Source organism: Rhinolophus hipposideros (assembly GCF_964194185.1).
Source record: "Rhinolophus hipposideros genome assembly, chromosome: 10".
NCBI lineage: Eukaryota > Metazoa > Chordata > Mammalia > Chiroptera > Rhinolophidae > Rhinolophus > Rhinolophus hipposideros.
Window position 1 is genome coordinate 9,165,238 of NC_138056.1, and position 23,636 is coordinate 9,188,873.

The 23,636-nt window shown below is 51.5% G+C and overlaps 3 protein-coding genes across 8 annotated transcripts in view; 1 reads left to right on the top strand and 2 right to left on the bottom strand.

The window, feature by feature from the left end:
- Positions 1–2,709: 2,709 nt before the first annotated feature.
- TMEM138 (transmembrane protein 138) lies at positions 2,710–8,361 on the bottom strand. Of its 2 annotated transcripts, none has more exons than XM_081064342.1 (5): positions 7,870–8,361; positions 5,988–6,253; positions 4,778–4,949; positions 3,548–3,623; positions 2,710–3,292 (listed from the first exon to the last, which is right to left on the bottom strand). In XM_081064342.1, exons 2-5 carry the CDS (start codon positions 6,113–6,115, stop codon positions 3,180–3,182), a joined length of 489 nt encoding a protein of 162 aa, XP_080920468.1. In that variant the 5' UTR covers positions 6,116–6,253; positions 7,870–8,361; the 3' UTR covers positions 2,710–3,179. The 2 variants fall into 2 exon arrangements, with proteins under 2 accessions (XP_080920468.1, XP_080920469.1); XM_081064343.1 differs by having other exon boundaries at positions 7,455–7,872.
- A 26-nt stretch (positions 8,362–8,387) lies between these two features.
- Positions 8,388–18,033, top strand: CYB561A3 (cytochrome b561 family member A3). Of its 5 annotated transcripts, none has more exons than XR_013994319.1 (8): positions 8,388–8,548; positions 11,330–11,437; positions 12,657–12,855; positions 14,322–14,530; positions 15,139–15,293; positions 15,790–15,946; positions 16,583–17,323; positions 17,474–18,033. XR_013994319.1 is itself a non-coding variant. In XM_081064339.1 (7 exons), the coding sequence occupies exons 3-7, from the start codon at positions 12,672–12,674 to the stop codon at positions 16,604–16,606; spliced, it is 729 nt and encodes a 242-aa protein (XP_080920465.1). In that variant the 5' UTR covers positions 8,418–8,548; positions 11,330–11,437; positions 12,657–12,671; the 3' UTR covers positions 16,607–18,033. The 5 variants fall into 5 exon arrangements, 3 of the variants coding, with proteins under 3 accessions (XP_080920465.1, XP_080920466.1, XP_080920467.1); XR_013994320.1 differs by having other exon boundaries at positions 8,416–8,548; positions 16,583–17,288; positions 17,417–18,033; XM_081064339.1 differs by having other exon boundaries at positions 8,418–8,548; positions 16,583–18,033.
- A 1,149-nt stretch (positions 18,034–19,182) lies between these two features.
- Positions 19,183–23,636, bottom strand: part of TKFC (triokinase and FMN cyclase) — an 8,372-nt gene continuing 3,918 nt past the window's right edge. Inside the window, exons 6-15 of the mRNA XM_081064348.1 lie at positions 23,581–23,636; positions 23,396–23,485; positions 22,734–22,850; positions 22,297–22,416; positions 22,007–22,144; positions 21,097–21,203; positions 20,892–20,995; positions 20,724–20,757; positions 20,531–20,620; positions 19,183–19,737 (exon numbers count right to left, since the gene is read on the bottom strand). The exon at positions 23,581–23,636 is cut by the window's right edge and continues 26 nt beyond it. Of these exons, the coding sequence (XP_080920474.1) occupies positions 19,576–19,737; positions 20,531–20,620; positions 20,724–20,757; positions 20,892–20,995; positions 21,097–21,203; positions 22,007–22,144; positions 22,297–22,416; positions 22,734–22,850; positions 23,396–23,485; positions 23,581–23,636 (1,018 nt within the window). The 3' untranslated portion in view covers positions 19,183–19,575. The remainder of the gene's footprint in view (positions 19,738–20,530; positions 20,621–20,723; positions 20,758–20,891; positions 20,996–21,096; positions 21,204–22,006; positions 22,145–22,296; positions 22,417–22,733; positions 22,851–23,395; positions 23,486–23,580) is intronic.

The following is a 23,636-nucleotide window of genomic DNA, read 5'->3' on the forward strand; positions in this document are numbered from 1 at the left end:
AGGGATCAATTTATATATCTTAAAAGTGTATTCCTACTGCTAAATGAAAATAAAAGCAAACTATTTTATGGCTTATTCCCCCTAATCACAACTTTGTATAAAATATACATCAACAGTCAGCCCTAGGCTGGGGATTATGTAAAATGGCATAGCATTTGCATATAATGTACACAATCTTCCCATATACTTTAGATCATCTCTAGATTACTTATAATATCTAATACCATGTAAATAGTTATACTGTATTGTTTAGGAATTTTGACCCCCCAAAAAATCTGTATGCCTTCAGTACAGACAACCGTTTCAGACCTAACTACGGAGTACACATCGGCAACAATGTAACATTTCTTTCTGAATATTTTTGATTCACAGTTGGTTGAATCTGTGAATGCAGAACCGGTGAATACGGAGGAATGACTATATTCGAGGATTTGAAATAAATGAGTGGGGTAGGATTATGGTAATTTTTTGGTAATGTTTCTGAAGTATTACATTGTCTATGAGAAGTATATGAGTGGGGAGTGTCAAGGAGGGGAGGCAGAAGGCACTCGGTGGCTGTGAGATTCAGTAGAGGGGAGAGTAACTCATAAATCTTTTTATAACTTGCATTTTGTACATTGTGAATGTATTAACTATTAAGGAAAATGTACATACACACACACATCTCAGAGACTCATAGGGCCACTGGGTGCCATAAGTACCTTGAGGAAACAGGCATTTGGTTGTACTCATTAGCTGCAAAGACAGCAGAGAACATGTAGCCCTGACTCAGTTGGGAGCACAGAAAATTGCCTGTCTTTCAGGGATTGTAATGAGCAAAGGAGAGTACAATACTCCTGTGAGAGCTGCTATGAAGATTCAAAATTGGGCTATTGTCTTTTTTTTTTTTTTTTTTTACAAATGAAGGTATAGTAGGGGTAGATGGTGACTTTGTTAGGACGTTTTAGATCACTTGTGCCAATGATAGGATATGGGGCCTTCAGCGTTCCATTTAAACATTGTACTTTTCTTTTTAAGTGTCTGTTAAAATCTTGACAGCACAGCTGATTACCTATAGTCTCTCTTTCCCCAGAACTTTATTTTTTTTTTAAAAGATTTTATTGGGGAAGGGGAACGGGACTTTATTGGGGAACAGTGTGTACTTCCAGGACTTTTTTCCACGTCAAGTTGTTGTCCTTTCAATCTTAGTTGTGGAGGGCGCAGGTCAGCTCCAGGTCCAGTTGCCATTGCTAGTTGCAGGGGGCGCAGCCCACCATCCCTTGCGGGAACTGGCAACCTTGTGGTTGAGAGGACGTGCTCCAACCAACTGAGCCATCGGGAGCTCAGCGACAGCTCAGCTCAAGGTGCCCTGTTCAGTCTTAGTTTCAGGGGGCACTGCCCACCATCCCTTGCGGGACTCGAGGAATTGAACTGGCAAACTTGTGGTTGAGAGCCCACTGCCCACGTGGGAATCGAACCGGCAGCCTTCGGAGTTAGGAACATGGAGCTCTAAACGCCTGAGCCACTGGGCCGGCCCCAGAACTTTATTTTAGGCTTCTAAACCAGGGGTCAACATACTGAGGCATGGGACAAATCTAGCTTGTTTTTGTGCCTTGGCTGGAATTAGCTTAGCTTTGTATCCTGAAGCTAAGAATAGATTTACATATTTATATCATTGAAAAGAAAATTATGACACATGAAAATATGAAATTCAAATTTCAGTGTTCTAAAACAATTTTATTGGAACACAGCTGTGTTCATTCATTTACTTATCATCTGTGGCTGCTTTCATACTATGTCGAGTTGAGTAGTTGCAACAGAGATCAGATGGCCCTCAAAATCTGAAATATTATCTGGCCCTTCATAGAAAAAGTTTGCCAATGCCTGTGCTCAAATGTGTCTGAATAACAAGTTTTATAGAGCAGCTTTCCGGTGGGGCAGACTGACAAGTAATGGCCCTCCCGGTACCCGGTACCCGTGCCTTTTGCCAGGAAACTTTGTGGTACTTCCCTACTCTGACACTGGGTGCAGTCACATGACCTGCTTTGCCCAATGGGAGTCTAAGACAATACAAGCAGAGGCTTGAAACGGGATTACACACTGGTGCTTGTTGTCCTGCTCCTTGGCCACTGTCATGTGCACAGACCCAGGCTAGTCACGGATGTGTCATATGAACCAGGGCTGAGCAGCCTAGTCATTCCAGCTGAGGCCAGCCTCGGTTAGCCAAGAGCCAAGGATCCCAAGATCATCCCAGCTGCCTGGCTGACCCACAGCTGACCACAGACACATGAGCAAGCCCAGCAGAAATCCCCTGAACCCCAAGACTCAAAGAGCCACGTACCTGTTTATTGTCATATGCCACTGAAGTCTGGTGGTGCTTTATTACACATTATTCTGGCAATAGAAAACTGATGCTATGGGCACATGAATTTAAAACTGTTCTTTTGCCAAAACAGGCTAAGGACCATTTTTATTTTGACTCTTCTGGGGACAGTTTAGGGCTCTGACCTGGGGACGGAGTCTGAATAAAGCACAGAAGTCTGGAACTCCAGGGGTGGGGGTGGGGCATCAGATTATATCTTGAAGTTTTGCAAAAATATCTTAGTCCTCCTAATGGGATTCAGTAAATATCTGTACTTGCTCTGCAGCTCCATCTGCCCACTAGACCAAGGAGATGCTAAGGCTAGGCCCCTGCACGCCTCGTAATTATGAAGAGAGACTCCACCATTTATGGAAAAGAATTCAATTTATTTCCTGTTTATAAAATGTTTAAAAAAATGCCATGAGTACAAAATCTAAATGTCCAGTGTGTGATCAGTCAGGAGCACAGAAATATCCCTCTTTGTATCGTTCGGTCATTCGTGTACTGCAAAGAAAGCAGGTGCTGGGAGCTCCTCCTGTACCAGGCTAAGTGGGAGCTCCCCAAGGGTAATGCCCCAGAGCCCGTGAGGAAGGGGGGACAGAAAGGAGGGGACAGAACTGAGGTAAGAAGCCAGGAAGGGATTATGTACGTACTGCAGTCTGTATTGGGAACACTTTAATTTGCAAGAGGGAGGATCTTCCTTTTTGGCTGCTGAACACAACTGGCCTGAGCCTGTCCTAGGAAAGTCAAGCTGCTTCCTGTGCATGGGGCCCAGCACGCCCCCTGCAGATGTGGCTTGTCAGGAAGGAAAGGCATCCATCCATGTGGCACAAAGCGGTCACCTTCGGACTTGCATGAACTCCTTGCGCAGCCAGAGAGAGTCCTGGTAGAAACGAGGGTCGCCAAGTCTCACCGCTGTCCGTTTGTACAGGTAATAGTATAACACTGCCGCTGTGGGTAATGAGCAGAGAGGAAGCCTCAGAGATGCTCTGAGTACTAGTTTGAGGTATGAGCATGACCTAAGGGGGCTGGGGGGCTCTGCCTCATGCCTTCCCAGTGACTCCCAACAACGGCAGAGGGCAGTGACCTGTCCTGCTCTTGGTGTGGCTGTTCCACCCAGCCCATGCCAGCAACCCGGGCTCAAGGCCCTCACTGCCAGAGCCAGAGGTGGGACCAAGGTGAGGCCTGAGGTTCTCTGGTCCTTACCTAGTCTCTGGAATACAAATAGCGTTTGAAGTCCATCTGTCCAGACAAAGCGGTTCGAGTCTTTCCAGCGTAAGTTCTGAAGGAGACACGAGTAGACAGAGAGGTGTTACGTAATGGCCCTGTAAGGCCCTGACGTCTCCCACTTGGTTAGCTGCGCAGATGCCACCTGGTTTAAAATCAGGCTAATCTCACCCTCTTTCTTTCCAGAGCCCCAAGTCGTGCTTCTCAGAGGTACCTGAAGATCCTTTTGCTGCAAAGGGAATATCCTTTTAACTCTGATGGAGGAAGTCTGAACTAAGCTATTTATTCCCTTTCACTCCACAGCCTTGGCCAGGGAGAAATGATATACATCCTCTCAGAAGTTCAGCCTGGTCACTGTCTTGCCTTGAAAATCTCAGGCTCAGCTCCTGTCAGACAAAGGCTCAGGGTTTAATCAGATTAACGACTTTATAGCACAAAGTCAGGACCTAGTCTGGCTCCAGGAACCAGAGCAGAGACAGTCTTCCTCGGGAAGCACCTAGAGACTTCAGCACTGCTCTGCTTGTTTCCTGAAGCTCTGCTTCTCTCCGTGGAATCACAAGGGCAACCCAATAGAAGGTTCAGTCTGAGAAGATGCCTTTAGTACAGGAATGACCAGAGAACCCTAAGGTGTCAACGTGTTCCATCAAAATGAGTACTGAAGACACACGTGAGATACACAAAGAGATGGAAGAATTTGCGAAGCAGAATTCTGAAACATGAAAACTGGATCTGCTCGGAGGCCTATCTCAGAACCAAAGGGAGGCATCTGTGAGGTTGGTTCTCCTTGTGTAAGTGATGGGCCGCAGCAGAGGGCATGAAGCACTAAAAGGCAAGCAGCCCTCTTGCTTGGCTATTTCCCCTGGGACACTACTGCCTAAGAATACCCTGGATTAACACCCACGTTCCCAAACAGCTAATGAGTCAGATTCAACTTCCTGTTTTAGCCCGGGCAGACCTGTTTGGGGCAAAGATTATTTGAATGTTCCAGAAGTGTCTCTTGACTCTTGGATAAGGCTGTTCTTCAAACATAAGAGTGGGCAAAGTGCACTATGAAACTCCCACGTACCTACTTGGCTCCAGGCCAGACCACATTTGTTTCACCTTTTCTCATCAAGGATTCTGTGAGATGTAAAATATTGATGCTGGGTTCCCAGAGAAAAGATATTTCTAGTTCTTTATGGATTCAAAAATTCAGAGCAGCACTCTTACCATGACCCAGACATGAAGGGAGATGCTGAGGGCGAAGTACGTAGCTGTCAGGATGATGGTCCCTTTGAACTTACGGAACAGGAGGTTGACCAGGCCAGCCTGGAAGACGAAGGTGTTGAAGAACATGAGGAAAATGATGATGACGTTGAAGAGGACCGCAATGTCCTGAATGCTGCAGACATAAAACAAAGAACAGCCAAATGGAGGCTGAGGAAGGACCCCAGCGCTGGCCTAAGTCCTAAAGTCTAGGGGACGCCATGAGGTCTGTCCTGCCCTGGGAAGTCCTCTGAAACCCCCCCAGAGGGAGCATGGGCTTTGGGCCCAGCAGTTGAGTTGCAGTCCACAGACAAGGCTTTCCTGCTCTGACACTCGTAACAAACCTCCTAGAACTTGTGAGGGGAAGTTAATTTCCTCCCTACGTCCAGAAAACGCCAGCCCTATCTGTCGCATAACCTGGTCCTATCATTTTCATCTAACAAGACAACAATGCCCTTTCCCTGCTCTGTGCATGGCTGGTGCCTTGGTGCCATTCAAATCTCAGTTCAATTGTCCCCTTTCCAGAAAGACTTTAGCCCGCTATCTAAAGTAGCCCTCCCCTCCCCCTGCTACTTTGTATCCATTGTATGACATTTATTAATATTTAAAAAAAAAATGTATTCATTATCTCCACTAGAACGGAAACCCCACGAGAGCAGGAACTTGTCAGGTTTACCACTGCAACTAGAACACTGTCACGGGCAGGCCAGTGAATACTTGTTGAATGAAGGAAAACCGTATCTCAGACTGTGTTTTCCGGTTTGGAACATGCCTCCTGAAATCTATAAATCATTGTGAAGGAAAAATGCCAACAGCTTCCATCTTATGGGATTCATATATGTTATTAATATGATTACCCTTTTAACCTGCTTTTAACCTGCTATTGTATAATCCTCATGTATGACAGTAGTTTTACTTGCAGATGTAGGAAATGACGGGGGCAACAGTCTGACCCTCATTTTCTATGTGAACTGCTCCCCGTGTCCCAAACCCTTGTCAGATGTGTATAAAAACCAGACATGGAACATGTGTATGTACCATGGAGTACTTAGGACAATGTGAAATTTTTTATCATTGATATTTCTCTATGAATAAGTCTAAAATGTTAAATCACGATTGCCAGGGCCTTCAAACTGCGTGGGTTCAGCTCTCCAGCCCCACCCACTGAACTCACATGAAGAGCACCAGCTGGATGACAGGAGCCATTCGGAGTAGCTCCGAGAAGGAATTGACAAAGAGGTCGTAGGACAGCAGCAGGAACTGCAGGGAGAGCACCAGGCTATAGTTACTGGTCTGGAGCATCTTCCTTTTGCTCTCTTGGGCCCCCAAGGGCACATCCCACAGTTCCCCAGAAAACAGCTCCTGGCTTTTTCCCCAGCACGGAGAGAGAAGTGTCTAGTTGCTCAGAATCAGCTGTTTCCCTTGCTCTAACATAAGGGCCTGTTGAGGCAAAAAAAAAAAAAAAAAAAAAAAAAAAAGGTGGTTAGAAATTCATTAATACAATAAACATTTACTGAGGACCTACTTACTATGTGCCAGGCACCATTCTAGGTGCTTGGAATACATCAACGAACCAAACCAACGACCACAAAACACCCCAGCTAGTCACTCCTAGGGATCCTTACCCTCAAACCTTTCTCCATGCCTGGAAACTTCTAAATACAGAGCTCTTTCTAACTACGTTTGATTCCAAAGGAGTCTAGGGGTACTACAAAGAGTGACTGTCTGATCATGTAATAATTCTAATTCTAATACTAATTGCAACAGCAAACCTTTATATATCATTTATGATACAATGTGCCGGGGAGTATTCAAAGCACTGACATTATTTAAATCTCACAATAACCGCATGAGGTAGAAGATATACTATTACTTTCCCCATTTTACAGATGGGACAATTGAGGTCCAGAGAGGTGAAATAATTTGTCCAAGGTCACATCGCCAGTAAGTGGCAGAACTGGGATTCAGATCCAGGCAGTTTGAGTCTAGAGTCTGTGCTTTTAACTACTGCACAAAGCTGCCTCTTACATAACTGATAGGCTGGTATGTTACTAGGCAGGGAAAATGCTGGCATAGGAGAAGTGGGAAGTGATGTAGGCAGAAAAAGCTGGGAGAAAATAGTGCTCTCCTGAAAAATTTTATGTTTAAGGTTATGGTAGCAATACAGTGGCACCAGATAAAGGGAGATGGGCCCTTTATTTTCATATACTGCAAGACCCAGAAGTTGCTCTGGGGGTGTCCTGTGACGGCCGCCACCCGCTGGATTAAATTTATAAACAAATTTCAAAATGCTTTGACGTGTTAGACATTGAGATTAACATCTGTAAAATGTTTTACAATTTACAAACTTTTCATATTTATTACTTTATTTAATCCCACGGCCATCTTAAGAAGTACCTGTTATTATGTATATAATTCCCATTTTACACAGAAGCTCTAGAGCTTAAGAAACCTTGCCCACTTCACCTGGTGAAGAAGTCGCACTGTGGTGGATGTATGAACGTGGTGTCTCAGCCTAGTTTCCTCGTTCATCAAATAATACTGACAGCTATCACCTACATACCAGCACCGCGATAAACCTGTAAACCAAGATACTTTCCTCTAATCCTCGCAACTACTCTGCAAAGTGGGGGGAAATTACCCCAATTTCACAGGCAAGGGCACAGGGTCAGAGTTGAAGTCATCCCTTCAGGTCGCGGGTGAGCAGAGCCAGGATTCACTGGGTACGACATCCACGCCCGTGGTCTTAACCACTGCTTCACGGGCCACCAGAGGGCTGTTGTGCGAATCCGGGATATAGGACGACCCCCCGCACTCCACGGGAAGGACCAGCATCTCCTCGGGTTCAGGGCAGCGGTATTTCGCAAGGTAACGGAGCAGTGTTCGGTTTCCCCACCGCTCCCTGCCGGCTTCCCTTGGTCTCCAGGGCAGTTTTCCTCACCCTTCCCAATCGGCCTGAAAATGGGGCTGCCTTCGCAAGAACCCAAAACCAAATCAATAACCACAAAAATTCCGACTTCCGCACGCGTTACCTACGCCTCATCAAGCACTCTCACCTCGAAGCCTCAACGTCCGTTGTCATGGGGACACGCGTTCCGGCTTCCGGAAGCCGATTTGAAGTCCCGGAAGTAGCCGAGGCGGGTTCCGTCTGCGCCGCGCTGCCCGCTAGCCCGCGGCTTTCTCTCCCGGCTCTAGGGGCAGCCGGACGCCACGTTTGAGACCCCGCTTTCTCGGGCCCGGCCCTCCCCGAGCCTGCCCAACATCGCCGCCCCCGTCTTCTGGCCTCGCAGCCGCTGCCCAAGTCCCGCCTGGGCCGCGCGGAGCCTTGCAGAGGGCCAGCCCTTCGCGAGAGGCCTCGTGTCGGCGTGAACATTTCCGCTTCCACGGGATGGGGGAGGGACAGGGCCGACCCTTGACGGCGATGCTGGCCTCTAGAACCCCGGGCTTGAGGGGAAATTGCTCGCGGTGGAAGTGGAGTGGGCGTCGGCGGCTTGGCGCCGTGGAAGCAGGAGCCCCTGCGGTCCGGACTTCATTTCCCAGGCAGCCGCGCGCGCCACCGGAAGTGTTGCGAGCTTATAAAAGGGCGAGGTGGCCCAGCCTGCGCATCCTAGGGCGGCGGTGGCTGGTGCGTCCTGGTGTTCGTTGGAGTCCCTGGACTTCAGTCCCTAGGAGCCTCGGGGACGGCGGCGGGTCTTGGAGACCCCAAACCCAACTGCATCCCACTGTGGTTCGGGGGTGAGAAAAGCCTGGGCTGGGGAGTTCAAGGACCTGGGTTCCAGTGCTCGCTCCGCTGCTACCTCGCTTCGCACCCTCGCGACCCCTCCCCCGGCCTCAGTTTTCTCTTTTAGGAAATGAACGCGGCTCACCCTGCGAGTCCTTCCACCGCGAGCGTGGTGGTTGTGAAGGGACGAAAGCTCTCTAGAAGTCGCAGTCAGCAGGCAGAGCCCCCCCGCCTTAATTTTCACCCAAGGTTAGCTGGGACCTCCTTGGTCCCAGGCAGAGGAGTCAGGCATCTGCCCTGGGGCTCCTGACACGGTTCTCCCCGGACACCTGAGCCCGCCCAGAGCAGAGCAGAGTCCGAAGGCGAGTCTGTAATCGTGCTGGTGCTAAGGAAGTTGCTCATCTACCTCCTCGCTGGAATTGAGGGCCCCTCACTCCTCTAAGAACTGACTACAGAAGCTGCGCTTGGAAGTGAGGGGGCCTTGGAGCTGAGGGGAGTGAGCTTAGATTCCTGTACCAGCTCTGCTACTCGCCTTGGCCAAGTCACAGTCTTTAAAAATACTGAGCCCCAGTGTTTTTAATCTGTAAAATAAGAGGTTAGGACGAGAGTCCTAAGTTTCAGGATTCCTGAAGCTCCCATCGTTCATTTGAGACTGGGGAGCAACAAAATGACTTTTCTTTCTGTTTCTTCATCTAGCTGTAGTTCTAAAATATAAAAGTTGTAAGAGTTTGAAATAGAGCCTTTTCCTCAAACTAAGGGCTGAATGGGAAATACAGGCATACCTCCCTTTATTGCACCTTGCTTTATTGCGCTTCACCGCTTTTGAGGTTTTTACAAATGAAGGCAGGACCCTCCACCAGCAAAAAGATAACAACCGACTTTGTTGTGTCACTCGCTTTACTGCGGTGGTCTGGAACCAAATCCGCAATATCTCTGAGGTTTGCCTGTCCCCATTTCTTACCCCAGGGCCTGATCTGTTTCCATGTAGCTTGGGAGAATCCCTTCTGCAGAGGGATTGAGGAGGGTGTTACATTGGAGAGTGGACCTCTTAGGTAAGGGTCAACAAACCAAACCCACAGACCAAATCGAGCTCTCTTGCATGGTTTTTACTTTTTTTAAAAAAGATTTTATTGAGGAAGGGTAACAGCACTTTGTTGGTGAACAAAAAGTACTTCCAGGACTTTTTTCCAAGTCGTTATCCTTTCAATCTTAGTTGTGAAGGGCACAACTCAGCTCCAGGTCGAGTTGCCATTGTTAGTTGCAGGGGGTGCAGCCCACCATCCCTTGTGGGAGTTGAGGAATCGAACCGGCAACCTTGTGGTTGAGAGCCCACTGGCCCATGTGGAAATCAAACCAGCAGCCTTTGGCGTTAGGAGCACGGAGCTCCAACCGCCTGAGCCACTGGGCCGGCCCGATTTTTACAGTTTTAAGCAATTGAAAATGAAAAGTGATATTTCGTGACCTGAAAATGATATGAAACTGAAATTTCAGTGTCTATAAATAAAGTTGTTCTGGAACACAGCTGTGTTCATTTGTGAAGGTGTTGTCTATAATCGCTCTTGCACTATATCAGCAGAGTTGACATAGTTGTGACAGAGACCATGTGGCCTTCAAAGCCTAAAGTATATTTACCATTCTGGCCCTTCACAGAAGAGTGTCGACCTCTATCTTAGAATGGGGCTCCACAAAGTGAGGGGAGAAAAGGAGACCACACCGTAATAGGCATATCCTGAAATCATAGCACAGCCTGCTGTCTTAGAGTAAATGAGAAGATATTAGCATTTGGATATTAGCAGATATTAGAAGATAGTAGCAATTTTCACTGCTTTCTTCCTTTTTCTCTGCTTTTGCTGTATTTCAGGCAGAGGGAAGGCTCTGTATACTGTGAGCTGTATAACATTGCAGCCCTCTGTTAGGAAAGTACCCATTGTCTTTTCCAAGCCTGTCCCAGAGCAGTAATCCAGGACCTCTTCCTGGGGGGGCGGGGGGCAGGGGGGGAGGGTGAATATAGTTCCTCTTGGATTATATTTACTTTCTCCCTTTAACAAAGGAAAAACTGAAAGTAGATATTGTTTGGTGGATAGAGCCTACTGACCTTCATGCTGACATAAAACTTCGCTGGGGGTGACTGAAACTTCCTCTGCTCTTGTAGGAACTAAGGGGACAGTTCAGGCTGGGTAGCAAATCTCTGAGCTCAATAGTTAAATCACGAAGCTTCTAGGAAGCTAGTGGCATAATTTTCTCCTTCCAGCCCCATGGAAGCTTTCCCCCCACAAACCTCTGACCTTAGACGATCCTTCCTCAGAGATTATTGCCAACTTGGATCACCTTGTTGCTCAGTGTCTGTTCTGGTTAGGTGGACACCTGGCACGGAGGGAGATGGCATGGCATGGAATCAGGGCTATTTAGAGGGCAGGGCAGGCACGGGGGCCATGAGCTTCAGGTTTTTGTTAATAGGATGAAATGCGGTGACAATACTAAGAAAAGTATAATACTTGACTCGCACAATGTCCTTACATTTTCTCACTTGACCTTATGACAGCCCGTGGTTGAGGAAAAAACACGGGCCTTGAAGCCAAACAGATAAGGGTTTGGAACTCCCCGCCCACTCACTGGGTTCTAATGCTAGCTACTTAATCTTCCTGAGCCTTGGTTTCCTTATGGGAAATGGGGATGATAACTCTTCACAGAGTTGTCAAGAAAAAATGGGATCATGCGTGTAAGGTTCCAGTACGGTGTCCGTTCATAGCTGCCTTTCAGTAAATTATATTCTTATTGCCATGCCTTTCTTCCAGATGAGAGGACTGAGTCATACAGATGTTAAGTGACTTGCTCAAGGTACCTCACTTCATAAGAGTTAGAGCCCACGCTACCACGCCATCAGCCAGCCACCAGGTCTAAAGGTAAGGAATCAAGTGTTTTATCTCTGGGAGCTCTTGGCTATTTTAGGGGCCTCTTCTTTCTGTTAGCTGGTTCAGATCAACGGACCTCAACTACAGGCAGCCACAGTGTCACCTTCTTGGTGTGAGTCCCTGGAATGTTGTAACTGTCTGGAGAGCTGGACCCATACTGCCTACTCATTAGCTGAACGCAGGGGCCGTCGGTCCTGTGACTGCACTTGCCGCTAACCCGCACGCCCACTTGCCTGGCTTTTAAGAGCAGCTGCTCAGGGGCCTGGGCGTTCTCCATGTCTGAAACCAGAATTGGTTTCTGCGTTTATCAAGTACATGTAGAAATCTCTAAAGTACGTACAGCAGGTCGTCAATAATTTTGTTTCGTTCAACGTCGCTGAGATGCCATCGGAGCTTAACTCTTGGTTATATCAATTAGCTTGTGCTAAAACTGGTTTCATTATACATCATTTCACCACAGTGCCACGAACCCATCGACGACATTAAGGAAGGATGTACTGTAAGCTCTTGCTTTCTAGACCATGAGATCTTACTTCCTCTTTTGTCCTCTGGACTTTCCCCAGAGGAAGAGAAAGCACAAGTCTCAGGCCTGTGGACAGCTGAGAGCCCTCGCCCAATTTCAGGTGTAGAGTGTGGGGACTCTGGTGTGAAGGCCTGATCTTAGCTTCTCAGTGGGAGGATTCGCCCCACAGAGTTCACTCTGGGGAAGAACTTTTCTGTAGAAATGAGAACCCATAGGAGTTCCTCCCGGCCAGCCTAATAGGAGTGTGTTTGCCCCTGGTTCATTGTGATTTTGCCTCCTGAAGTTAGACCGAGGGTCTGGGCATTTGTGTGATCTAGCCTGGATTTTGATTCCGGTGCCTTCATTTCTGTGGGGAGGTAATTCCAGTCCTGAGAGGGGAGATGAATCCCAGGGCTCTGGGCCCAGAGCCGCGGCGTCAGCCACAGTGGAGGAGCCACCTCTCCAGGGCCAGCCGCAGGCCTGGCTGGCTGCCCTCTGCACTGCCGGGTGCTGGAGTGGGGCCTCAGTCACTGTTCCTGATCAGACATCAGGCCCGCCCAGCCACCAAGGCCTCATCGGGTCGTGTCCAGGCTGATGACAGGGGACTGAAGCAAAAAGTGTCCACCCTTCGGCCCGAGAACGAGGTCTTTAGCTGGTGTGCCGGCTGCACCCGAGCCAGCAGGAACGTGTGATTTCTGCTGCTTCTAGGGGTGCCTGGCCAGGATGGCTGTGAGATGGTTTTACCTGTCTGTCCTGGCACTGTCGTCCCTGGGCTTGACGTGCATCCTCTTCACCGTCTATTGGATGCAGAGCTGGCACGGTGGCTTTGCCTGGGATGGCACCATATTCATGTTCAACTGTCACCCGGTGCTCATGGTTGCTGGGATGGTGGTGCTCTACAGTGCGGGTGAGTACGGGGGCGGCAGGGCAGACGTGCTCTAGCCCAGGCCTGGTGGGCCAGCGCTCTCCCTCTCAGGGCTGGCCTTTGTCACTGTTGGGTTCAGGGCTATGGAGGTTGGGTGAGTTGGTCTGTCTCTGCACCCAGGTGTCATTTGGAAGTAGTGAGAATGGGGCATCTGAGAAGGGCAACTTCATGGATACACTAGAGCAGGGGTTGGCAAACTTTTTCTATAAAGGACCGGGTAGTAAATATTTGAGGCTTTGCAGGCTATACGATCTGTGTTGCAGTGACTCAGCCCTGCTATTGTATTGTGAGGGTAGACAACAGGAAAATGCATGCGTGGCTGTGTTCTAGTAAAACTGCACAGAAGTAGGCAGTGGGCTGGATTCGGCATGTGAGCTATAATTTGCCAACCCTACTGTAGGGAGCAGGAGGTTGAAGCCTCTCATGGCACCGTGGGTCCTTACGTACGGGGTGTGCTTACTTCTGCCAGGCCCGTGTTTGCCCCTTGCATTCAGACTTGGGCCTCGGGGCCCGGGAGAGCCTCATTTCCCCACTTATGAAATTGGAATGATGGTGACATTGATAATAACAGCGTACCCTGCATACTGCAGATACCTCATCCCATTTTGTTCTTACAGGAAGCTTGTGAGCTGGGCTCTATTGTTGTCCCAGTTCTACAGAGGAGGAAACAGATTTAGAAAGAAGATGCCATATAGCAAAGAAGCAGAGTCAGGATTTGGGCCTAGGTTATCTAACCTTACAGCCTATGTTCTTGATAACTAACCTCAGTAATCCAGTGAGAATTTAGTTAGATGAAATAATGAATGTGACATTGCTTTTTAACTTGCAAAACTTCATACAAACTACCTTTATTATTGTAATGATAGAAGGGCAGATCCAAGAGCCGGCCTGGTGGCTCAGGCGGTTAGAGCTCCATGCTCCTAACTCCTAAGGCTGCTGGTTCGATTCCCACATGGGCCAGTGGGCTCTCAACCACAAGGTTGCCAGTTCGATTCCTCGACTCCCGCAAGGGATGGTGGGCAGTGCCCCCTGCAACTAACAACGGCAACTGGACCTGGAGCTGAGCTGCGCCCTCCACAACTAAAATTGAAAGGACAACAACTTGACTTGAAAAAAGTCCTGTAAATATACACTGTTCCCCAATAAAGTCCTGTTCCCCTTCCCTAATAATAAAAATCTTTAAAAAAAGAAAAGAGAAAAAAAAGAAGGGCAGATCCCAGAAGGTTGCTCCTCCCCTTTTATCACTGTCCCTTCTCTCCCGCCTTCGCGGCTGACTGTTGTCTCAGAAATGATGTGGGGATAGAAGACGCTGAGGAGTTGAGGCCAATGAGCTAGCATTTCCTTCTTCCCCTATGGGAGGCTCTGTGGGACCACGTCAGGGTAATTCCCTTCATGTGTGGTGAGCATGAGGGGAAGAGGCTGAGCCCTGGGACTGATCTCTCCCGCAGCGTCACTGGTGTACCGCCTGCCCCAATCGTGGGTGGGCTCCAAGCTGCCCTGGAAAATTTTCCACGCAGCCCTGCACCTGATGGCCTTCACCCTGACCGTGCTGGGGCTGGTAGCCGTCTTTAAATATCACAACCATGCAAATATCAACAACCTCTACTCCCTGCACAGCTGGCTGGGCATCACCACCGTCTTCCTCTTCGCCTGCCAGGTGGGTGCTCTCTACCCTCCTTTGGGTTCCCACTGCTGGATGGCAGCCACGGGCTCTGCTTGGGGCTTCACTTGCATAAGCATAAATATTCCCTCTGCTCATCGTTGCCTGGAGATGGGCTTGCAGGGCACATCCTATAGAATGGGCAGTTTAAAGGGCTGTAAGGGCTGCTCTTACCCATCACACTACCCATTGGCATCCAGAGTGCTCTGCGCTAACTTTGTCATAGCATGTGCCACGTTGACTCTAAATCATCTCTTCCTCCTTCCCCACTCCCACCTTTCTGTGAACCGGAAGTAATTCTACAAGTGGTTTCCGTGTTCTGATGTCAGTGCTGTATAAGGCAGGAGTTTTATGAGCCACGACTGGAGGGAAACAAACAAGGATGGCTGGGTTTGCAGGCGAGTGGGGTTGTAGCGAAGCATTTCATGAAACGTTATGGTTTGTGTAAGAGAAACAGACCACATTGAGGAAGCTCGGTGTGGTGCTGGGGCAATGCCTGCTGGGAGGTTTGAATTGGGGAGGGAGGACGAAGGTTCACTGACAGGTAGGACGCGTGGCCTGGGACACCTGTGGTATGGCCAGGCACTTCCTCCCTGTGTCCACAGTGGCTCCTGGGCTTTGCCGTCTTCCTGCTGCCCTGGGCGTCGGTGTGGCTGCGCAGCCTCCTTAAACCGGCCCACGTCTTCTTTGGAGCCTCCATCCTCTGTCTGGCCATTGCATCTGTCATTTCCGGCATTAATGAGAAGCTTTTCTTCAGTTTGTGAGTAGGATGGGGGCCCAGCTCTAAGGTGAGGGGATAGAATAGGGTCTTGAAAAGATGCGGCCTGTGATCATAGAACCCGCCCAAGGGAGGGGGCTGTTGGGGTGGGGCTCGTCCCGACCTGGAAGGAAGCGGTCTTTCTTGAGGCTGAGATTGGAAAATCGGTCAGCAGGTATTTATCCAGCATCAAATTGACTGGGTACGTACTGTGTGTCGGAAACTTCCGAGCACCTAAATCGAATCCTCTGATTGCCCCACAACTTCGATACTGTTGTCATTGCCACTTACAAATGGGTTCCGAGGCACAGAGTTCCCTCATAGATAAAGAGAATTTTGCAGATGTTCGTTGTGGCAGGAACTTAGAAAGTACATCAGCCATCTGAGTCACAGCTGGGCCTGGGGAGCTTTCTCACCCAGGACCCAGTGGCACTGATTCTCCCACTGGGCAGAAACAGGTAGGAAAGTCTCTCAAGGGCCCATGTTTCATCATGTCCAGGAAAAATGCCACCAAGCCGTACTCCAGCCTGCCCGGTGAGGCGGTCTTCGCTAACAGCACGGGGATGCTGGTGGTGCTCTTCGGGCTGCTCGTGCTCTACATCCTTCAGGCTTCGTCCTGGAAACGCCCAGAGGCAGGGTTCGTGACTGAAAGACAGGTATGGTCTCCCGTGCCAGGTTGGGGTAGGGCAGGGTCGAGAGAAGGGTCACCCAGGAAAGGCCTGGGCTTTACCAGGAAGACCAACCCAGTACCACGGTGGGAAACCACGTAGCTGGAAGGTGGGGCTAGGTTAGCTGTTGGGGAGCACCATGTCAGGCCAGCACATCCCAGCCATCGTAGCAGATGGCTGAGGCTCAGGGGTTCCTGGGGGCCTGTCCACTGGAAGAGGGCAGGGTTACTCCCTTCCCCAGATTCCTGTGCTTTCACGAGGGGCAGCGTGGCCTTGCTTTCCCCAAGGAAGGACCTGAGCGTGATGAGGGGTGTCATTTCTACTTCTCCAGCTTTGGGGCTGGTCTAGTGGGATGGGAGCCTATCTAGAAAGCGCTTGGTGACAAGTTGAGTGCTTGGGCAGGTTTTGCCTGTTCTTGACCAGTGCCAAGATGGGGTGAGATGAGGTGTGCCTCAGGCTGAGGGACTTTGAGGCTTCCCTGAAAGGTGTGGTGGCTTGAGCGGAGACTGCTCTGCAGCTTGGTGGGGGTCTACGTGAACAGCTCAGACCTGGTGTGACTCCTGGAGGTCAGGGGCCGTTTCCATATTATGTCATTAACCCCTGTGTGTCTGCCTCTCTTTCCAGCCCCTGATGCATGAAAGGGAGTGAAGCGGGAAGGGGCTCCCAGGAGCAGTCGGTGGCATGGTCTGGACTCCCCAGCTCTCATCTACCTGGGGCTCCCCTCTGGTTTCGGCAACAGACTTGCTTTGGGCTCTGGCCCCAAACCTCTCCTTCACTCCGTATTGGGCCTGTTCTCTCCACCAACTTGCTGCCCACCGCTTTTTTTGGTAACTTTGACTTCTGCACCCCTTCTTGGCATCGACTTCTGAGGTCCCCATTTATACAGGCTCTCTTGCCCTGGCTGCTCGCACCGCTCCTGCTGTCTGTCTGAAGTCAAGCTGATTTCCCCTTTAGACCCCTCAGGATGTGGTAGGAAATCCGACAGCTCAGATGAGCCGGGACTCAAGTGCAATCTGTAATGTGGGAAGTGAGGGAGTGGTATCCGTCAGCTTTCCCCATGAAGTTGTGCATTTCATTTAGGGGCTTGCCATGGGCAGGCTTCTTCTGCTGTGACCTCCATCCTGCTCACCTGGACGTGAGCTGATGGAAGGAGACGGGACAATGGTTGCAGGGCAGCTTCTGCAGAGGAACAACTGAGGCCCTGACTGCTGTCTGCCGTTGTTTCATGTCACTGCACTCCGTGTCTGCATCCAGTGTGACCGTGTGGCTCTACCTCTTCTAGCTGCTGCTACAGCTGGTGCCTGGATCCCAGCCTGTCCCTGTGACTTACGTGCCTGTTACTGTTGGGCAGCCCTATGAACTCTGGTAATGCACTCTCCCAAGTACAGACAACCTGTCCCCAGCTGTCCTAACAGGGATGGGTAGCAGGGGTGCCTCAGATTTCCTCCCCCTCGCCAGCTTGGGGCTGCCCTGCCTGTCCCCGGGCAGGTTCAGTCAAACTTGCTCTCTTGACAGGGCCCTTGCTTCGCTGATTTTCACACTCCAGTCCCCCCACAACACATGCCAAAGTTGTGGTGCATTGTGCCAGCAGAGCCTGGCAGCCATGGCCACCTTCAAGGGAGTTCTGGCTGAGCGTCAGAGTGCCTCACTTGCCCCATGTCGTGTGTCATGCCAGAGTGAGAGCTGTCGCTCTTCTCCTGGGAGAAACCGGTGGGGAAGGAGGAGTCTGGCTCCTCTCCTACCTATTGGTATTGACGCTGTGGCTTTTCCTGCCCCCTCCAAACGAACCCTGCTGGGTCCCGGTGCCACACTGCTGTGCTTAGATGCCAAGCAGTGATGCTTGGGCTTCAGAGTGCGCTTACTCCCTGGCCAGTGGCTGAGAGGCCGATTGGCCACCCCAACCCACAGGGCCGGATGCCAGCTTAGACTGAACCTCCCTAAGTGGCTGAAGCCTGCAAAGCCATTGGGATGCCTGCCAGGCACCTTGGTCACATGACCAGTCCCCTTCTTCCATATGCCTAGGCATTTCACCTGTTTATGAAGACTGATTTTCATTAAACATATTTTTAAGAATCAAATCCTCTGCTGAAATGTCATTGTGCTTAAATGAGCTCTGGGCAACTTGTAAAAGCCTCAGGACAGTTCTGACTCTGAGACCCGGGGAGTGACAAACTAGCAACTAGAAGGTACCAAAAATCCACGATTGTCTTCCTGGAGTCACATGGGGCTCCTGACATGTACGGATGTCCTTAATAGTGAATGGCTTTTGAGCCCTTGGTTGCCTCATGAGGAAGGAAATGTTTCCCATTTTACAGTCCGGAACACAAAAGGATTAGTGACTTGCCCGAGGTTACCCAGCCAGGAAATGGCAGAGTTGGCATTCATAGGCCAGATGTCTGATGCCAGATTCTCCTCCCAGCTGCTGGGTGTGTGCGTCTGCGCACAGATAACTGCGCCTTGTGGTGGGGACGCTGGGCAGAGGAGCCCAGGGATTGAGGGAGGCTGCAGCCAGGTTTGGGCAAAGCTTGGGCACCCAGTGTGCCCAGCTGCAGATGCCGCTGGGCAGTGGAAAGAATGACCTGGAAGGAGCTGGATGCAGACACCAGTGATAACAGGAACTCCCAGTGAGGGGACCCCTCGCCATCAGCTCATTGGAATCCTTTCCCACATCCCTGCAAGGCAGGCACCGTTCTGATTTTACAGATTCCAAGAGGCTGAAGTTTATGGAGCTGCTGTGAAGCAGAACCAGGATCCCATCGTGTCTGCGTGAATCCATGCCAACGCCTCCAGCCGCTCCCCCACACCGAGTACGGGCCAGGCGTGCGCTGCCCCGTCCACTGCACCACACTCGGCAGTGCCATCAGTCATCGCTCCAGAGCAAGCTGGGGGCTGGCCTGGGTGCAGTTTCTGTTCCACCACTGAGCCTTACAACATGATGATTTCTTTTCCTCCTGGTGTCCCATTTGCCCATCTGATTCCTGAAGAATCGGTGGGTTCTGTTAGTTTTGTGCTGAGAAAAGCACACCCCTCAGGTGTGGTATGTGTGTTAGGAATGGGGATCCCAGAGGAGCCAGCCCAGCCGCGCAGACCAGGTCTTTGCAGCTCAGGTGGTAGGAGATGGGGCGTGATCCTCTCCACCAGGGGCCGCGGTCTCAGTCCCTGGGGCAGCAGTGGGGCCACTGCTCTCAAACCTGGAAAAAGGTCCCTCAGAAGAAATAGGAGCTCTGTTGCCTCAGCGTGGTTTATTAGCTTGCTTTTCCACTCTGGCTCAGGTTCAGCTACAGAGAAGCCTTTCACAGGGAGTCTTAAAACCAAATTAGCATTGACTGTTAAAGGCTCTACTGCCTCTGCTAAAGCCCAGAGTTGGCTGGGGGCAGACTGGGGTGACCGCGGGACCCCACCCTTCCTGAGGAGGGATAGGGCAGTGCTGAGGAGGCATGTGACCCACTTGGCCTGCAGTCTACAGTGGACTAGTTCTGGAGGCTGGTAGGGGATTCCCTGTCAAACTCAGGACAGGCCTGAGGGCTGAGGGGTGAGGGAAGGTGACAGCTGGAAGACAGAAGTGACAATGGCCACCTCGGCACAGCAGTGAGAGGCACTGAGGTCCAGGGAGGCATTCACACACCCTGGCTCTGCAAGACCTCCAGGATGGCTCGGAGAATGGCCGCAGCCGCCACTGCCCCGGGGTCTGGCTGATTCAGCCGAGCAGAGCTGATATAACTGGCTCTTCCTGCTCCAGCTTCCATGTTCCTGGTGGCCTGGGCTGCGGCTTCTGCACTCTAAGGGGGGGGGGGAGGTTGAAGGACGAGCCACCAGGCCTACTTCCTGCCATGGAGCCTGGACCCTTCTGTCCCAGCTCTGCCAGCACCCTCTGTACTGTCGCCAGGTAGAGAGGTCACCTCCCACCTGCCTCTTAGCAGGGCAGGGGGCCACCATTTCTGAGGACTATTGTGTCCCAAATACCACGCTGGGGCTCTACACATCTTGTTAGCCTCACAACACCCTCCGAGACAGGTAGTCATCTCTCTTTTTTTTCTTCCCCCCTTCTTCCGCCTCCCCACTCTCCCTCCCCCAACTCTGGTTCAAGCCTCTGTTTCTCAGTCTAGTTGTGTAGGACACAGCTCCCTGGCCCATGCCGGTGTTATGAGCCTTGCGCTCCCCACGGCTGAGGCGGTCAGTCGCCAGTCATCAGTTGGCCGCTCAAAGCAGCTTACAGCAGCTCAGACTGGCTGCTGGCCACTTATGCTGGCTGCCGGCCACTCACGCTGGCCACCAGCCGTTCCTGGTAGCCCACAGCAGCACACAGCAGCCCACGCCGACCTCCTCCGGCTGCTCACGGCAGCCCAGCTCCAGGGAGAGCTGTTGTTCACAGTCTTAGCTGTAGAGGGCGCAGCTCACTGGCGCATGTGGGAATCGAACTGGCAACTTGGGCTTTAGGAGAACAGTGCTCCAACCACCTGAGCCACCGGGCTGGACCCATCTCCATTTTTAGGGGAGGAAACTGAGGCACAGGAAGCTCATTAACTTGCTCCGAGTCCATCTCCCTGTATGGCTGGGCCCAGCCTTACTCACCTTGACTGCTTTGGTCAGGATTTGGAACAGATCAGCCCCTGGGCTCTTCCAGACTTGGAGCTCCTGCCCTGCTGCCCACAGAGAATCCAGCTGGACAAGGTGAGAAAGAGGGGGCTGAGGACAGGCCCTGCCACTGAGGGTGGCATTCAGGGCTTCTGTAATCAAAGGGGGAAGGGTGAGGCTGGGTACACACCATAGTCCTGTCCCCTGGGGCAGCCTTTCCATACCTGGCGGGAAAGAGAGCAAATGAGGCTCACTAGGGAATCACTTTGGGAGTGGGGACAGGGCCTGGCTGGGAGCAGGTGACATCAACCAGCTCCCTGAGCCCAGCCCTGATCTAAGGCTCAGGGCTCTGACTCACTTCTGCATGGCCTCCAGGCCGGCATCCATGGCAGCAGACCAGGCTGGGAGGTCAGTCTTGGCCTTGAGCGGCTGGGCTGCTGCAGTCAGGAACAGGCCATACAGCTGGGGAGGATCAGAATGCTGAGCACTCGGCTGGCCTGGGCCTCAGCCAACCTGGCACCCCGCCATGTCATCTGTCCACCCTGGGGGCTGCCGGCACTCACTGCCCCAGATGAGCCTCCCATCTTCTCCAGGAGCAGGAAGGACAATTTGGAGAGTAGCTGGGCAGGGTTGGCAGGGGGTGGGCCTTCCTTCAGCCATTCCTGGATCGCTGCAGGCAGAGAGGTGGCGAGGAATTCAGAGACCCTCCCTCCCGTCTGCCTGAACCCCAACAAGTACCCAGGCCCCACTGCCAGGCAGCAGGAACGGGCCCTGGAGGAGGCTGAGGGAACCCCCACGAAAAGAGTACGACTTCCTTTCTATATCCAGCGTGCAGTCTGGAGGGGTGGGAAATGGTGACTGACAGGGAAGTCGGCAGTCACCCAGCAGGTCAGGCCTGCCTGGACACCCTCCCCTGACATTCCATAGCTCACTTCCCTATTTCATTTCTTCAGTTTTCTCCTCAGCCCTTTGCACTACCATCGTCTATCTTTTACTGATGGTCATTGTTTGTCTCCCCACCAGAACACAAGCCATGAGGGCAGTGATTTTGATCTATTTGCTCACTACGGTATCCACAGGGTCGGGAGCAGAGCCTGGCCTGTGGTAGCGACTAGACACATGTTTCTTGACCGAACGATGCTGGATGATGAAGAACTGTTCACTAGCCCAGGTTAGCCAAGAAAAATAGGGACAATAGAATGAATTCGCCTTGAATCTAAAGTTATTATTCACCGCAGAATGTTGCATTTGGTTCTGTGATAATTACCGTCCCACACTTGTAGTGTTAGAGGGCCTTGTCTCTCCGAAAACAGGTGGGAGGGTGCTAGGTTTGTGAATGGCTGTGCTTGGCAAAATAAGAGTTGGCAACCCACTCCAAATGTTTTTGAAATTGTCCTGGTTCATGAAACGCCAAACTCTCGGAACCAAGTGCCACCAGCCCCTTCCTGACCCCAGCGGGGCCCCGGCACAAACCTCTGGCAGCGCGGCTATGGGTGGTACCACAGTCCCCATCACCGGCAGCGCGGTCCAGGGCGTTCAGATGTTCCTCCAGGCCCAGGAGGCTGGTGCACACCCGTTCCAGCACAAGGACCATCCGCTTTGAGCCCAAGCCTGGAGAGGGAGGATGGCAGGGAAGAGGCCTGCCTGACCATTCTCACAGCCGAACTCGACGGTATGGAAGGTATGGGTCCCTGCACACCCTACACCCCTCAGGGCTCAGGCCAGTGCCCCGGGCCCCCTGCCCCAACAGCAGGGCTTGGTACCTCCTGCAGCAGTGGAATCAGGGGCGTCCAGGGGCTCGGCAGGGGCTGCCCGGCTCCGCTTCCGCCCGGTCACAGAGACCTTGGGCATGTTAGGCCAGGCCGACGCCATGGTTTCAGCATCTAGTGACAGCAGGAAGACTGTCTTAGACACAGGTTGGCCAGTCAGGCAGTAAGTGGGGCCTGGATTCCCCACATGGTGGCTAGCCACCTCCACCTCAAAAAGCAAGTGCTAAGAACCTACTGTTTACAAGGGAAGGTGGGGGTGTCCCTAGGGATGTTCCTAATACCAACGCCCCCACAGTCATGTGAGAGCTGGAGAAAGCTTGAAAAGTCAGGAAGGGTCTCTCCACGGGGCCTGAATGTCATGGTTGGCCCTGATGAGGTCTCTCCAAGTCCCCCTGGGTCCTGGCTTCAGTGACCCCAGGTTCCAGTCTCACCTATTAGCTTCAGGAGGGGCTCATTCACCAGCAGAAGGGTGAGAGAAAGGCCAGGCATCTCTAGGGCTGACATGAAGGTACCCACGAGGGCACGGGCAATCTTCACCCTACGGTCCTCTGCAACAGCAAAGCATGGACATCCGTGATGGAAGGGGGGAAAGGTGATATTCCACCCCCCACCACCCACTGGAGCATCAGAGAAAGAAACAGAGTAAGAGAAAAACAAGGACTGTGGAAGCTGGGGCCCTGAGGTCAGACCTGCTCAGGGCATTCCTCCATAATGCCCTAAATTATCATGTTCCCCGGAGATGTCCTTTCTGTAGGGGCAGATGGGTAATTATACGTCTCATTTACCGAACTCTTACAGGTGCTAGGCACCATAATAAGTGCGTTACATATGTGTAATCTAACTTAATCCTCACAAGCACCCTATGAGGCAGGTACTATTATTGTTACCCCCGGTCTTCAGACAAAGAACAGGCTCAAGGCTCGCAGCAATTAGGTGGCAGAGTGACAATCTAACTCAGGCTTGTCTGACTGCACAGCCCGAGCTCTTAGCCATCACAAGACCCTATGTCAGCTGCTTTTCTTATGTCCAGTTTCAGAGGGCGGGAAGGAAGAAGCTCCGGGGGTGGGGACATCCCCTCCCGGGTGGGGCTCACCCAAAGAGCGGATAGCAGCATCGGCGATGATGCCCAGTTCCAGGAATGACAGGCCACCCAGGTTGTTGACCATCAGCACCACCGAGGAGCCTGTGAGCAGACATGACACCCCGCTGAGACTCTCTGGGCTCCCCTACCCAGGAGGAAGGAAGGGCTGGGAGACAGAAGGCAGGATAGCCCCTCACCAGACTGCACAGGCACATGCGACACATTGGAGGGGTTGGTCATGTGGTCGAGCATG

Excerpts from the sequence above, each read along its gene's own strand:
- CYB561A3 (XM_081064341.1), top strand. The coding sequence starts at position 12,672 with ATGGCTGTGAGATGGTTTTACCTGTCTGTCCTGGCACTGTCGTCCCTG. Across the intron at positions 14,531-15,138 it reads TCTTCCTCTTCGCCTGCCAG|TGGCTCCTGGGCTTTGCCGT; the intron begins GTGGGTGCTCTC and ends CTGTGTCCACAG. Across the intron at positions 15,947-17,240 it reads GGTTCGTGACTGAAAGACAG|CTGCTGCTACAGCTGGTGCC; the intron begins GTATGGTCTCCC and ends TACCTCTTCTAG.
- TMEM138 (XM_081064342.1), bottom strand. The coding sequence starts at position 6,115 with ATGCTCCAGACCAGTAACTATAGCCTGGTGCTCTCCCTGCAGTTCCTG. Across the intron at positions 4,950-5,987 it reads ATCCAGCTGGTGCTCTTCAT|CATTCAGGACATTGCGGTCC; the intron begins GTGAGTTCAGTG and ends TTATGTCTGCAG. Across the intron at positions 3,293-3,547 it reads ATTTGTATTCCAGAGACTAG|CGGCAGTGTTATACTATTAC; the intron begins GTAAGGACCAGA and ends CATTACCCACAG.